The sequence below is a fragment of the Grammomys surdaster genome, unplaced genomic scaffold (genome assembly GCF_004785775.1).
Source record: "Grammomys surdaster isolate TR1022 unplaced genomic scaffold, NIH_TR_1.0 571, whole genome shotgun sequence".
Classification (NCBI taxonomy): domain Eukaryota; kingdom Metazoa; phylum Chordata; class Mammalia; order Rodentia; family Muridae; genus Grammomys; species Grammomys surdaster.
Window position 1 is genome coordinate 135,367 of NW_021604990.1, and position 15,362 is coordinate 150,728.

At 37.6% G+C, this 15,362-nt stretch overlaps 1 gene segment (V, D, J or C); it reads left to right on the forward strand.

Moving 5' to 3' along the window:
• Nucleotides 1–9,968: 9,968 nt before the first annotated feature.
• Nucleotides 9,969–10,517, forward strand: LOC114633256. The segment is given in 2 exon segments: nucleotides 9,969–10,052; nucleotides 10,129–10,517. Coding segments are annotated over 2 exon segments (435 nt in total).
• Nucleotides 10,518–15,362: the final 4,845 nt, after the last annotated feature.

The window sequence follows — 15,362 nt, forward strand, 5'->3', positions numbered from 1 at the left end:
CTCCCTCTCCCTCTCCCTCTCCCTCTCCCTCTCTCTCTCTGTGTTTTTAGTAATGAACTTTTCTATTTTTAATCTCTAAGTTCACATAATGGCTTCTACTAGGATATTTTTCTTATTTATTTATTTATTTATTTATTTATTTATTTATTTAATGCACCACCACCGCCCTACAAGGAAGTTCTAGTATTCCAACTGAGGGGTTTATTCGACTGTAAGATAACCTGTCTTCATCATGACTGAAAGGACCTTCACATTTTGTTATGTATGTTTCAGTAGCATGTCCATGACATACACATAGATTTTTGGAACTAATACCAGTAATCTGCTTCATATTTTGTGTCCTTAAAGACAATAAGTAACTAACATAGGGGGTGGTTTCTCAGCATTCAAACGTGTAACTGAAAAACAGAATCAGAAAACACTCCTCTCTGCACCATTCTTCAGGTTCTGTACAGTTGTGAATATATTTAGATATTTTACTGACACATGGCAACAAATATTTATCAATATTATTAATGATATAGACATAAAGATTGTAGGGAGAATGAGGGACTGTACTCACAGGAAAGCACTAAGAGAACCAGGAACTTTTGTCACACAGAGCTGTCTCCTTAAGAAAGGATATTAAACCAAATAGTTGCACTTCATCCAGAATCCTGAGAGTGGAGGTTCTTAACAAGCTAGTGATCTGGGAAATAATCTAGGAAATTAAGGACAGAATGTACCCTAATTACATGATTATCCCAGACTCTTCTATCATTAGACTATTATTCATCCTTAGGCAGGTGTCATATATGCTTTATGCCCTACTGACCTGTATACTATTGGTGAGAGAACACAGTAGACTCTGGACTTTAGCAAACCAACGTATGCTCATGTACACAGGGACATCATATAATGAGTTGTATATAGTCACACCTTAAGACTTGTTGTGAAACAGGATTTGGAATGATTATGGAAATTATTGTTGCCTGTAGACTCTTTTCCAAATTCTATTGTGTTGAAGCATACCTACAATAAACTTCCTGTGCTTAGACTGCCCAAAGTACATTCCAGCTGGTAAGAATCAATCTGCACCATGTTCATATTTACATCTTCACATGGTTTGTTTCCATCTATGACACTTGCAGAGACGCACTCAAGAAATAAAAATAACAGCCGGGCAGTGGTGGCACACACCTTTAATCTCAGCACTTGGGAGGCAGAGGCAGGCAGATTTCTGAGTTCGAGGCCAGCCTGGTCTACAGAGTGAGCTCCAGGACAGCCAGGGCTACACAGAGAAACCCTGTCTCGAAAAACCAAAAATCAAAAAAAAAAAAAAAAAACAAAAAACCCAAAAACAACAACAACAAAAAAGAAATTTCTTGTAAGTCTAGACAAACAAGTGAAAGTCCTGTAAGACAAAACTTCAATTTTTGAAAAGAAAAATTAAGAAGGTATCAAAAGATGAAAATATGTCCCATGTTCCTGGATTGGTAGGGTTAACATAGTAAAAACTTACCAAAAGCAATCTACAGAATCAATATAGCACACATCAAAATTTTAATATAAATCTTTACAGATCTTGAAATGACTATATTCAACTTTGTATAGAAAAATCAGTAAAATCCTGGACAGCTAAAACTATCTTGTGCAATAAAGGAACATTTCGAGATATCAGTGTTCCATATTTCAAAATTTACTACACATCTATAGTAATAAAAATAACAGGGTACAGGAATAAAAATAGAAAAGTTAATAAACAGAATCAATTAGAAATAAATATCTACATATCTATAGACACCTTGTTTTTGAAAAAAAGTCAGCAATACACAATAAAAGAACGAAAGCATCTTCAACAAATATTTCCGGTTTAACTAAAGATCTGTATATAGAAGAATGCAAATAGATCTATATCTATTCCCAAGCACAGTATTTAAGACCAGCTGGATCAAAGACATCAATATGAAGCCAAATATATTCAGCTTAAAGGAGAGAATGAGAGGAATAGCTTAGAACTCATTGGCATAGGAGACAACATCCCAAAGAGAACACCAATACTACAGGTGCTAAGAGCCACAATCAATAAATAGAACTTAATGAAACAAAGAATCTTCTGTAAGGTAAAGAACACCATTAATAGGACAAAATAGTATCCTAGAGAATGGTAAAAGATTCTTATCAACTCCATATGTGACAGAAGGCTGATATCCAAAATACATTCTCAAGAAACTAGATGTCAACAAACCAAATAATACAATTTAAAATGGTTTGTAGGTCTAGACAGAATTCTTACAAAGAATTCACTAATGGCAGAGAAGCACGTAAAGGAATGCTCAATGTCCTTTGTCAACAGTGAAATGCAAATCAAAATGAGACTAGGATTCCATCTTACAGATGTCAGAATGGCCAAGATCAATACCAACAAGTGACAGCTTATGCTGGTGAGGATGTGGAGCAAGGGGAACACTGCTCCATTGTTGGTAGGAGTGCATACTTCTGTAGGCACTCTGGAGAACATATTTATATTAAAATTACCATTACAAGTAAATATACTTTGTTAATTAATATTGCAAATATTTATTTCATTCATTATCTATGAACTTTATTGAAACTACAAACATCAATCTTATTTCCATTTAAAAGTAAGCTATAATGTTTCAAACATTAGGTATCAAACATCCATTTATTTTCATTGCCATCAGTAGCATATGTAAATAGATCTGTAAATACTTCCACAGACAGGAGGGCTTCCTCATCAGAAAAATGATTTTGACTTGAGTATGCAGTTCTTGATGTTCCATTCACAGGACTGAGCACATGCAGTTCTTCTGGGTAAGTGTTGGTGTCCCGATTACAAGATATCCTAAAGTGTCATGTGAAGCCCTCAGTTCAGAGAATAGAGAGAGGGAGAAGCTGGGTATTTAATATCTCTAAGGCAATGAAAAGAATTCCCCAGGCCCAGTGTGTGACTTCCGGCATCTTCTGGCCACTGTGCCATTCTCTAGGATGCTTTAACATCTGATTGATCAGACGAACAAACAATATTTATCTGCTTTTAATATTGTCACAATTAGAGGGCAGTAGAAAGATGAAGGCACTGTCTATTGAGTAAGCAGAAATCAGAAAACTGTGAGCCAGGAATTGCCAGATAAATAAAGCCAACAGAACGACACTCTCTTCTGAATAATAATAGCATTCAAAGCTGTCAGCTCGCAGATGATGCTTAGTCTTACAATCTACATAAAGTCTAAACTATCCATAAAATGTGTGTTTGTTTGTTTGTGTGTGTGTAAGAAAATATGTTCTGAAAGGACTCATGTATGAGGCCATCCTGGCATCATGCACAGAGCCATTCGAAGGCAGGAGAAACATCAGTGCTTTGAGATCTTCATATGTCCTATATGCAAAAACTCAAGGTAATGATCCCTGGATGAGTGATCAGAGTCATGACCCTTTATGTTAGGCTAGGTGTCTCTCTCAGTCTTTCTCCTTTTATACAACATACATTAGAAATGCTTTGTTCTTTTAACTCTTATATTCAGTTAGCAACTTATATTCAGTTAGGGATCAGATGTGAGCTACCCCGAGGGCTCTTGTGCTTTTTATAAAAAAAAATGGATCTTGTTGAGTCCCAAAATTTAAGTACACCATCAGATTGAGCACCTGTTTTGGAAATACAAGAAATACAGGAAATATGAGAATGCAAATCTCTCCTGGATCCACTCAACCTTGGGTTGAAAAGCCAAATGTAAACCTGGGTACTCACTGGTGTTCAGCCATGGACAGGCTTACTTCCTCATTCCTGCTGCTGATAGTTCCTACATGTGAGTGCCAAGGCTCCCTGAGGAATGAACTTTTCTATCCTCACCCTATTTCAAACTTACCATCTACTTTATTTTCTTCACAGATGTGTTGTCCCAAGTTATTCTGAAAGAATCTGGCCTGGAATATTGCAGCCCTCCGAGACCTTCAGTCTGACTTGCTCTTTCTTTGGGTTTTCACTGAGTACTCCTGGTATAGGCTTGAGCTGGATCTATCAGCCCTCAGGGAAGGGTCTGGATAGGCTGTCAACAATTTGGTGGGACGATGATAATCACACAATCCATCCCTGAAGAGCCTGTTCACAGTCTCCATGGACACCTACAACAAGCAAGCATTCTTCCAGATCAGCAGTGTGGACATGGCAGATACTGCCACATACTACTGTGCTCAGAGAGCACATTGACATGGCCTCAGTTTTCAGCTGTACAGTATTTTAGGCTGTACTCATCGCTGTACTTTCTTTGATAAAGAAATCAGAAATATACAGAGGAAGAACGACAGCTTTTTTGAAAAATGATGCTGGTCATACAGGATGGCATGTAGAAGAATGCAAATAGATCCATACCTATCATCCTGCACCAAACTTAAGTTGAAGTGGATCAAACAACTTAAAACCAGATACACTGAGCACTTAATAGAAGAGAATGTGAGGGTATTGCCTAGAATTCATTGACACAGGAGACAGTTTCCTGAACTGGATCACCATTACACAGGTGCGAAGTTCAACAATTAGAAAATGGAACATCTTGAAATTAAATGCATCTATAACCAAAGGACACTGTCAAAAAAACAAAACAGAATGCGACAGAATGGGAAAAGATTTTCATCAATTTTACATATGACAGGGGCCTGATTTCCAGATTACATAAGGAACAAAAGATACTAGGCATCAACAAATCAAGTAATTTCATTAAAAATGGGACATAGATCTGAAAAGAATAGTCAACAAGGAATATCAAGTGTCAGAGATGTTTAACTTCAGGAGATGTTTAACATCCTTAAACATTAGGGAAATCCAATTAAATAAGACTCTGAGAGGCCATCTTATGGCTATCAGAATGATTATGATCAAAACAAAGAACAATAAAAATAATAAAATGAACTGATTTCTAATAATATTCTACTATACATGAATACAGGAGCCTACCATAATATTCAGCAGAGGTTTCATCCAGCGACTGATGAAAACAGATCCAAAGATGCACAACAGAGCAATAGGTGGAGTTTGAGGAATTCTGCAGATGGTGGGGAGGAGAAATTGTTGGAGATAAATCTGAGAGTTGGAGGTAAATTATCTGTATTTCAGATCATCCAGACAGCTATAGACACTATATTCTTCTGTCTCTGAGAAAGAAGATGAATGCCATGAATCCTAATATGACTGTTTTGGACTAATAACAACCATATGCCTTTTAATTCCTCACCATTTCAATAATCTCAGAAAGTTGCTCTGACAGCTGCAGGACAAGCCTGGTGATGGTAAAGCCATGCCTGTAAGGTCCCAGGACACTCAAGTCAAAGTTCTCAGCACGAAGAGTTCTTGTTTTACCCTGAGGAACAGAGGGAAGGGGATAATGGACAAAGACAGAGCAGAAAGGATGATGGATAAGGGGATGAGAACAAGGGAGAGGGAGAATTTGTCCCGGAGTGAGACAAAGGAAAGACTTAGTCTGCATAAGGAGGAGAGAGATGCAGCACATAGGAAAATGCCTGTTGATGAAGATAAAATGGGACAACCCATATGAGGATGAGGGGTTTATTTTTAATTGGACTTGTTAATTAGGATATTCAAAGGGGGCATTGATTGATTTTACATTCCAATTGCTGCCCTCTCCTCTGGTCCCCCATAAACAAGTCCCTCCTTATATTCCCTTTCTTTTTCCTCTGAGAGAGTGGGGGTCATTTAATATCCCTCAAACAGGCCGTATCAAGTCTCTGCAGGATAAGGAACATCATCTCTCACTGAGGCCAGACAAGGGAGTCCAGTTAGGGGAATGGATTCAAATTTAGGTAACAACATTAGGGACAGGCCCCACCCCTGTTATTAGGGGACCCATATGAAGATTGAGATACCCATCTGCTGTTATATGTGCTGTGAGTCTTGGTCTAGCCCATGTATGCTCTTTGGTTGGTGGCTCAGTCACTGAGGGATCCTGCAATTATGGAGTGATTCTCATTGCAGATCTCTAAGATTAAGACCTTCAATCCGGTAGACACTTTTCATTTTTTTTTTTCTAAGCAGAGTTTTTACTAATTATTCAATCTTGTTAATGCAGGCCTATTTCAGCATTTAGTTCAATATTCCTTGAGCTTCTAAGGGTCAGAAAAATCCTGAGCTGCTTCAACATTTTAGTTATTGATATCAACAGTCTCACTCCTGTGTACAATTATTGTGCAAATCTTTTCACTCTGTCTATTAAACAAGGTATGGTGTGTTATTTACCCTCTGAACAGAGGTGCTCTGCCCCAGGTGTAGCCTGATGAAGATAGGAGAGAAACTGTGATCTCCTGTTTTTTTCCTTTTTAGAAATGGAAACTGGTAGAGCCAGATTAAGCTGCCAGCAAGGAGGAATCTGTCTTTGAGAGGGATATAGTTATAGTGGCACAACTTAAAACCACCGAATCATAAATCATTATTCTCAGGTAAACTAGAGCCATTATCTCATAAGCTGAGCTCCGTGAACACTGGAGTTACAGGATAAGTTATTTTTTAAGCCTGACTATGCAATTTCAGAGTAAGCCATGACAAACCTACTTGCATGGGAGCTCATGACCAGCAGGGGTCACTATGAGGCCAAGAATCCCCATAGAGAGATGAGCTGTGTGTGGAGGGGACTCTGTGTCTTCTGTGGTTTCCTTTCTTCTTCTTTTTTAATGTGTATTAACTGATCTGTCCAGTTGTGATTGACATGTGATGTCTCCATGCTCAACCCCCATAAAGGTTCTTTGTTAAACACTTCACAGACTTATGTTTACTTGTTTTTCTTTGTTTTTTTTTGATTCTTGAAAAAATCATACCATGTATTTTAATATCTCAATCCCTCATCGTCAACTACTTCCAAATACTTCCTACCTGCCAACTCACCCAACTACATCTTTTATTTTCTAAAAAAGCAAAAAAGGAAGAAAATTAAAAGTGGATTGAAAGCAAACAAAAATTAAACAAAAGATTCTAAAAACAAGACACACACACACACACACACACACACACAGGGAAACCAGTAAAGCTACAGCTCTGTTGACAAGATACATAGGCAAAATATAAGTGAGACAGACAGAATTGAGGAAAGTGATATTGATATATGTATGCAAAAATATCAGAATTAATTTTCTCGTTTGCTACCAAATGCTAAACATGTTTTCCATGATTAATTGTGCTTAGTATCCTCTGTGAACTCCATTGGAAGAAACTAGCTTTTCCTTTGCATGTGAGTGTCAGTTGCAGAACTTTTGGTTAGCAGTGAGAGCCCATGTACATTTCCATCTTCCAACTTGAGAATTTTATCTGGGTTGACTTGGTTCAGGGACTGTGCCTGTAGCCACAGTCTCTGTGAGTTCATATGTGAAAAAGTCCAATTGTGTCTGGAAGACACTCATTCTTTTGAGTCATCCACCTCCTCTGGCTCTTATCATCTTCTCAATCTTAAAACCTGTTCTCTCTATTTTTATCTCTATTTTACTATATCATATTTGTTAATTCCTCATACTTTACTGTCTCAAAGCTAGCTTTATGCTTCTACGATTCAATATATCAAACAAAATATTCAAATCTGGAACACATATGCCTGGAAACACGAATCACTTGCTTTATGGTCATGGGTGACTTATTCAGTCTAGTTTTTTCCAGTTCCATGCAGACACTTACAGATTTCATAATTTGTTTTACCACTGAGTCACATTCATTTTTCTATATGTACCAATTTGTCATGTTTCATTTAAGCTTTTTTTTTTTTGGAAATCTGGGATGATTATTTCGTCTATATGCTGTGAACAGAGCATAAATAACATGCTGTGGATAAACACGGATGTATGGATATCTATATAATAGTTTGTAGTGCCATTTGTGTACGTGTTTGGGAGGGTTATTGCTGAGATACAACAAAATCTTATTTATTATTTTTTGGTGAATTTTCATAGGAAAGTCTTCATCCCAGGTAAGTGTGGTCAAGAATCCACGTTTAATGTTGATAAAGGCTCTAGTAGAGATCAGTCCTATTGCTAATGGTCATGTTGTCAACCTGCATTATAAATATTCATGTTTATACTCAGTATATTGTCTGAGCCTTGATCACAGAGGCTCATATATGCTGTGTGTAGAGACTGATGCAGACATCCATGAGTGCTCAGAGTGCTGAAAATGATGGACAGAGTACTCTGCCCCAGATGGATCAATGATACCAAACTCTCACTTCAAAATGAAGGACAGTTATAAAACAGGGGAAAGAAAGAATATGTGATAAAGAGAATGGGGTTGAAAGACATCATGTTCTATTCGTAGTACACACATGAACTCTCAGTAACTATATTTACCATCACAACACACACACAAAAATCAAACCAGTGAAAATTACAACATTGGAGACCTTGCAATTTCTGAGCAGGTAAAGAAGTCTACTAGCAAGTGTATCAATATCAGTTAAATCACTTAGAATTAAATGACATAAGTCATCCTCTGAGGTTAGTATATCTACCTTGGTGAATGTGTACCCTGTTATCAACACTAAGAATAATATAACAATTAAACATTACAACATAGGTGGGAAGGAACTCTTGATGGTCCAATCCAAACTGAAGGTCTTTTCATATTTGATGACTGATAGGCAAAATATATTCAATTTGGGGGGGAAATTTCTGGAGGTTCACTCTTTACTAGTGACAATCCTATCAATGTGTACATAGGTAGCGCTAATTGAACTCATTGTGTTATTATGTAATGAAACAGACTTCTGGAAAGAAGACCACTGAAAGGTCCCAAAGGGAACCACAGGGACCTAGTGATGGTAGATTGTGGTAAGAGTTCTGAGAGTGGTGTAGATCATAGCATATTTTATATATGATTGAAATTTTCAAAGAATAAAAATCCTTATTAAATATAAAAAACTTTACTTACGTACAGATTTTTCATATGTGTATTTTGTACACTGTGCATATATCTCCTGTCACCACTTGTTCCTCCTATTTTCCCTTTATTCTACTAGAGAATTTCACTGGTATAATTTGTATTTGCATCAATAGTTGTATATAACTCTGAAATATATAAGAGCCGTTAATGAGAGCCTCATTTAATATCTGTGATTTTGAGATTGTCTTCATTAACATAGTTAACTTAAATTACATTCAATTTTCAAAATCAATGTAAATTTCTTATTTATTTCTGGTCAAAAAATTCTGTTTTATACACATACTCACACACACACATACACACACACACACATATATGTGTGTGTGTAATTTATAATATATATAACCTACCTTTCTGATAAAATAATTTCCTGACACATCTATAGGTTATGGGTATAATTTAGTTATTAATGATCCTCCTGCAGTAGTCACTGATAGTTAAATAATTTTGAAGCTCATTTACTTTTAGTGAATTTAATGAGTTTTGAAGCATATAACCTGCTGGAAAGGCAACCATTACTTGCATGTATGAGAAAGAAGACTCTAAAACTATAAAAATCAGCTGTATTTGCAATTTTTCCATCATTGTCCTCATCTTCTTTTTCATCATCTTCATCACCAAAATAATCGACACCTTCACCATCAACATTATCAAATCCTCCTCCTCATCATCTCATCACCATCATCACAAAGCATTATTTGTAAATCAACATGTTAACATATCCCAGAGTGGAGCAATAAGTCTTAGGCAATAGACTTAGGCCAAAAATCTATGGAGAGATTTGTCCCTGTAGTTACATCTATACCATCAGGCCAGGGTTCACAGAAAGTATATGAGATGCATTTCCTCAGAGAGTATTAGGACTTGGACCTGAGCATCCTGCTGCCTCACCCACATGCCTTTTCAGTCCTTCCTTTCCAGTTCTTCTCCAGCTGAAATAGATTCTTATGTAACAAGTACCCTGATCACGAATATGCAAATTACTTGAATCTAAGGCAGTAAATACAAGGATGTCCACACCCTGAAAACAACCTATGATCAGTGTCCTCTCCACAGTCCCAGAATACACTGTCTCTAAACATGGGATGGAGCTGGATTTTTCTCTTGCTCCTGTCAGTAACTGCAGGTAAGGGGCTCACCATTTCTAAATCTAAGAGGAGACAGGGCCTGCGATGACAATGACATCCACTTTCTCTCCACAGGTGTGCACTCCCAAGTTCAGCTGCAACAATCTGGAGCTGAGCTGGTGAGGCCTGGGGCTTCAGTGAAGTTGTCTTGCATAGCTTCTGGCTACACCTTCACTGACTATACTATGAGCTGGGTGAAGCAGATTCCTGGACAGGGCCTGGAATGGATTGGATGGATTTTACCTTACTATGATCAAACTAAGTTAAATGAGAAGTTCAAAGGCAAGGCCACCTTGACTGCAGACAAATCCTCCAACACAGCCTACATGGAGCTCAGCAGTCTGACATCTGAGGACTCTGCCGTCTATTACTGTGCACAGTATTGCAACCACATCCTGAGTGTGTCAGAAACCCTGGAGGAGAAGCAAGCTGCCGTAGGACTCAGATTACTCAGAGAAGATTAGCCTGAAGTCTTGCCCATTCACAATCATTTTTATGTTATTCATTTTTATTGGATATTTTATTTATTTACAATACAGATGTTATCCCCTTTCCCCATTTCCTCTCCCTCGAATCCCCATCACACCCCCTCCTCCTTTATGCTTTTATACCACTTTGATTACATGCATGTATTAAGGTCAGTTCTAGGTTGAGGGTCTAGCAATACAATAGATGTAAGTAGTCAAGGAACAAGCAAGACAATAAACACCAATAGTCAAAGAATAAGCAGAACCATAAACACAAATAGTCATTTTGAGACTAGCAGCAGTTTAAAACAAACATTTTTAGATACAATTGCTTTTGTGTCTCTTCCTTAGAGCTCTATATTTCTTTTGTCAACTTTGGAAAGGGATATCTGTGAGTTATGTGATGTTGATTTAAAATGCTCCTAGAGTATCCCATATCTCGTTAGTCTCTTCACCAGTGACTGCCTTGATTTACATTTTTCTTTTTTAATCAAACAACAAAAAGTAAATGGTTATTATGCATGATAAGGTTATGTCTGGAATCTGATAAACCTAGAACTTTCATTGGAATAGCTGGAATAAAGTATAATATGAATTTGGCATGTAAATTCCCACCATTCCCTTGACAAACCAAAATTCCTTTCACAGTCTTAATGTTTAAGTGACTTTTACATGCATTGTTCACTCTAGCTGTGTGGTCAAGCAGAAGTTTTAGGCTCTTAGATTGTAAGAGCTATTTGTATCAGAATGAATAGTCTCATAAGTGTAATTTCTATCCATTGGACAAAAATAATATTAAATCCCTTTTCACAGAGCTCATTTATCAATTCAGTGTTTGTAAACGCTAATATGGCTAGACTATGAGGTTTCTTATTAATATCTGGTCCTATAAAAAGTTATCCTAGTCTTAGTAATCAGCCATAAAGTCTGTAGCCTTTAGATGTCAGGACCCATAATGGGTAAAACTAATAATTATCAGGTGATCGTTCTGAGATGCCCTGCTTCAGATTATTATATAATCTGTGACAGGTTCAACCTTATTAAGCAAGACTGTAAGAAATTCATTTTAGGAAAGATTCCTGCTAATAATATGGTTTCCTGTTATTATTAATTAAATAGAACAATAACTAAGTAATAGCACACCCCTTTGAAGCAGATCTCAGCAGATCCAGGAAGATGTATTTTCTAGTTGTGATGCTATATAGACAAAAAAAGTGACCTATTAAGTCTTAATGATGATCCTAGAAAAATTTCTAAAATACTATCAGTGATTATAAAACTCTTTTATAGTGATACTGCTATTAGGTCTCTACTGATAATCAAAACTGCAATGAGAACTCTGCCAGTCTCCCAAGGGTCACCAGTTAATTGCTCTTAGACAGTAACCAGACTTTTTTCTACTCAGAGCACATTCCAAGAGATTTTTTTTTTTTTTTTGGTTTTTCAAGACAGGGTTTCTCTGTGTAGCCCTGGCTGTCCTGGAATTCACTCTGTAGACCAGGCTAGCCTCGAACTCTCGAACTCAGAAATCCACCTGCCTCTGCCTCCCAAGTGCTGGGATTAAAGGCGTGTGCCACCACCGCCCGGCCCTCCAAGAGATTTTAAAACATTTAACCAGAGGTCATGTAAAGGGAACTAATCATTTATTATAGGTGCTAGGACAGAAGACAAAATATTGACTGGGTTTATCTATACAAAACCTTCACTAATCACTTAGTTATAGTTTTAAACCATCAGGAAACCTGTGGAGCTAGACAGGTGATGGATGTTTAGTCAGATAATTACTCCTAATAGATATGCATGTAAACATTCTCTGTTGTAAACTTCTATTTCAATTTAGGATATGATTTTGTGTATGAACGTGTAATGAACTATTTAACATGTGATCGTGTATTCTGAAAGATGTTTAAGTGCTGAGGACAAAGAGAAGAGTTAGAACTGAGCTCAGAAGAATTGAGCTGTGAGAGGAAACTGATCTGAGGAGATGTTTTTAGACAGAACACTTCTTAGGCAGAACTGAACTCAAGAAGAATTTAGAAGTATATCCATAGCTTTGGGAGAAAAGGCATTGAGAGTGAGAGCATTGTAGTAACTTCAGAGCAGGAGGAGAGATCAAGATTAGAAAGAATATGAGGAGTGGAATAACTTAGAAACTACTGATAACTTAAAAAACTAAAAGAGCAATGTGCAGAATGCAGAGGAAAAGAGGAAAAAAGAAGAAGCTTTAGAGAGCAGAAGGAGCAGGCATGCTTCTCCTTACCGTGGGACAGAACAGGTCCTTCTAGATAACAAGGCAGATTTCATCTTATTAAAAGGAACAAAGTATTGTTTCTTACAAACGTGGGTTTAATTCATTTAGCATTAAAAGGGTAGAAGCCTTTTCATTCTCCATGCAATAAAGATTGGAGATAATTTTTCATCCAGAATGAGTGAGATCTTTCTGTTCATGTGCTTGGTCTTTTGCTCCATATGCATTTGTAAGTATGTATGTACCTGTAAGTATGTAAGTATTGTGAGAATACATGCAGGCGTGTGTGTAAATATGTAATTGTAAGAATGCATGCAAGGTGGGTGCAATTGATTTGAATGGAAATGTATAAATGAATTTGCATGAATTTGTATATGAACTTATGTGAGTTTATGCATATTTGCTTATGTAAAAACTTTTCCTTCTGTGAGTGTTATTCTCTTCTCTTGAGTCAATAGAAGTTTATTGCTCGAAATATCCTCCCAGTCCCACAAGCAAGACCATCTGGACAAAAGGGAAAAGGCTCTAGAAATTAATCCATTACTTAATCTCCTGCTGTTTTAGGATGGGGTGTTAAGGGTCAGAGGCTGTATTCTCTGGCCTCAGAAGAACACAGAAGGCAGGTCAGCTACAATAGCGTAGTAACTTAGACTTAGATAAGTAAAGTAGTAAAGTTTATCATTATACAGCAACCCAAAATATCTCATAAGACAAATTCTTATCCTCCACCAAATCTCTTCCCCCTCTGCTGCCTCAACAAGAAGCAACAAGAAAGAAGAACCCCAAGCCAGGGCTGGCCCCAGGCATGTAGAGATATATTTTGATATATCAACTTTCACAGTTGCTTGTATTCCCAGTGCCCATCTTTGTCCTATAGAATATTTGTGAACTATTGTGTCTATGTCTATGTGTGGAAGTAAACCATGAGAAGAGATGAGAACTTGGTGCACATTGACTTCACCAACTTGCATCAGATTTGAGGGAGTCTAAGATAACAGGTAGTTTTTTGTAGGTATACTTAAACGCAATTGAATTAGGAAAAGATTCTGCAAGCAACAATAATTTTCATAACTATTCCAATTCCAGTTGTACAATGAGGTTTAAGGTGTGACTATATAGTAGGTATTTTATAAGTCCAGACAAGGCAGTCATCTGCTGCATATGTGCCAAGGGTTTCCATCTAGCTCATATGTGCTCTTTGATTGGTGGTTCAGTGTCTGAGAGTTGCTGCAGTTCTGGTGCGATTCTCATTGCAGATCTCTCAGATTCATAGATTACACCTGGTTGGTCCCTTTCATTTTCTCTAAGCAGAGTTTTTACTAATTATCTATCCTTGTTAATACAAGTGCATTTCAGTACTATGTTCAAAATTGTTTCACCTTCTAAGAGTCAGCCTGGTCCTGAGCTCTTTCAATACTTTAGTTATTTATAAGAACCATCTCATCTCACTAGTGTCTACAAGATTTATTGGATAAATCTTTTTACTTTATCTATTAAACAACGTAGGGTCAGTGATTTATCATCTTTACATAGGTGCTCTGCCACAGGTGTTGCCTGGAGAACCCAGGAAAGAGCCTGTTATCACCTGTCATTACTTTTTTATAAATGGGAACTGTTAAAGACGGATCCAAATGAACCAGAGAGGAACCTGGATTTGAGAGGGACATTATGGTATTACTGAAGCAATTTTAAATAGCTGATGCTAAAATCATTATCCCCAGGTAAACTAGAGCCATTTCTCCATTCAGGTGAGCTCAAGAACACTGAAGTTACAGGGATAAGTTATTTTCTTTTTTCTTTCTTTTTTAAATTAATTATTTTATTCATTTGCATTTGAAATATTAACCCCCTTCTCAGTTTCCCCTCCACAAATGCCCCCATCCCATTCTTCATCTCCCCTGTTCTCTTTGTCTATATGAGGGTACTCTTCCACCCACTCACACTCCTGCCTAACTGCTCTAGCATCCCCTCCACTCTGGGGCATAATGTCTCAACAGGACCAATGGCCTCCTCTCCCACTGATGCCAGGTAAGACCATCCTTTGCTACTTATGTAGCTGGAGCTATGGATCCCTCCATGTATACTCTTCAGTTGGCAGTTTAGTCTCTGCGAGCTCTGGGTGATTCCGTTAGTTGATATTGTTCTTCCTATGGCATTCCAATCCCTTTTGAGTCCTTCAGTCCTTCTCCTAGCTCTTCCATTGTGGTCCCTTGGCTCTGTCTGATTATTGACTGTGAGTGTCTTCATCTGTATTAGTCAGGTGTTGAAAGAAAGGGGACAGCTATATCAGGCTCCTGTCAGCAAATAATTCTTGACATCAGCAATAGTGTCAGGCTTTGGTGTCTGCAGATGGGATAGATCTCAAGGTGGGGCAGTTTCTGGATGGTCTTTCCTTCAGTCTCTGTTCCATTTTTGTCCCTGTGTTTCCTTTGGAGAAGATCAAATCTGGGTTAAAAATTTTGAGTTGGGTGAGTGGCCCCATCCTCAACTGGGGGACATACATATCTACTAAAACCAGACTGTACAACTTCAATATAAGCCATGATAACCCTCAATGCATGGGAGCACATGACCAGCAGGGGGAGTAATGAGGC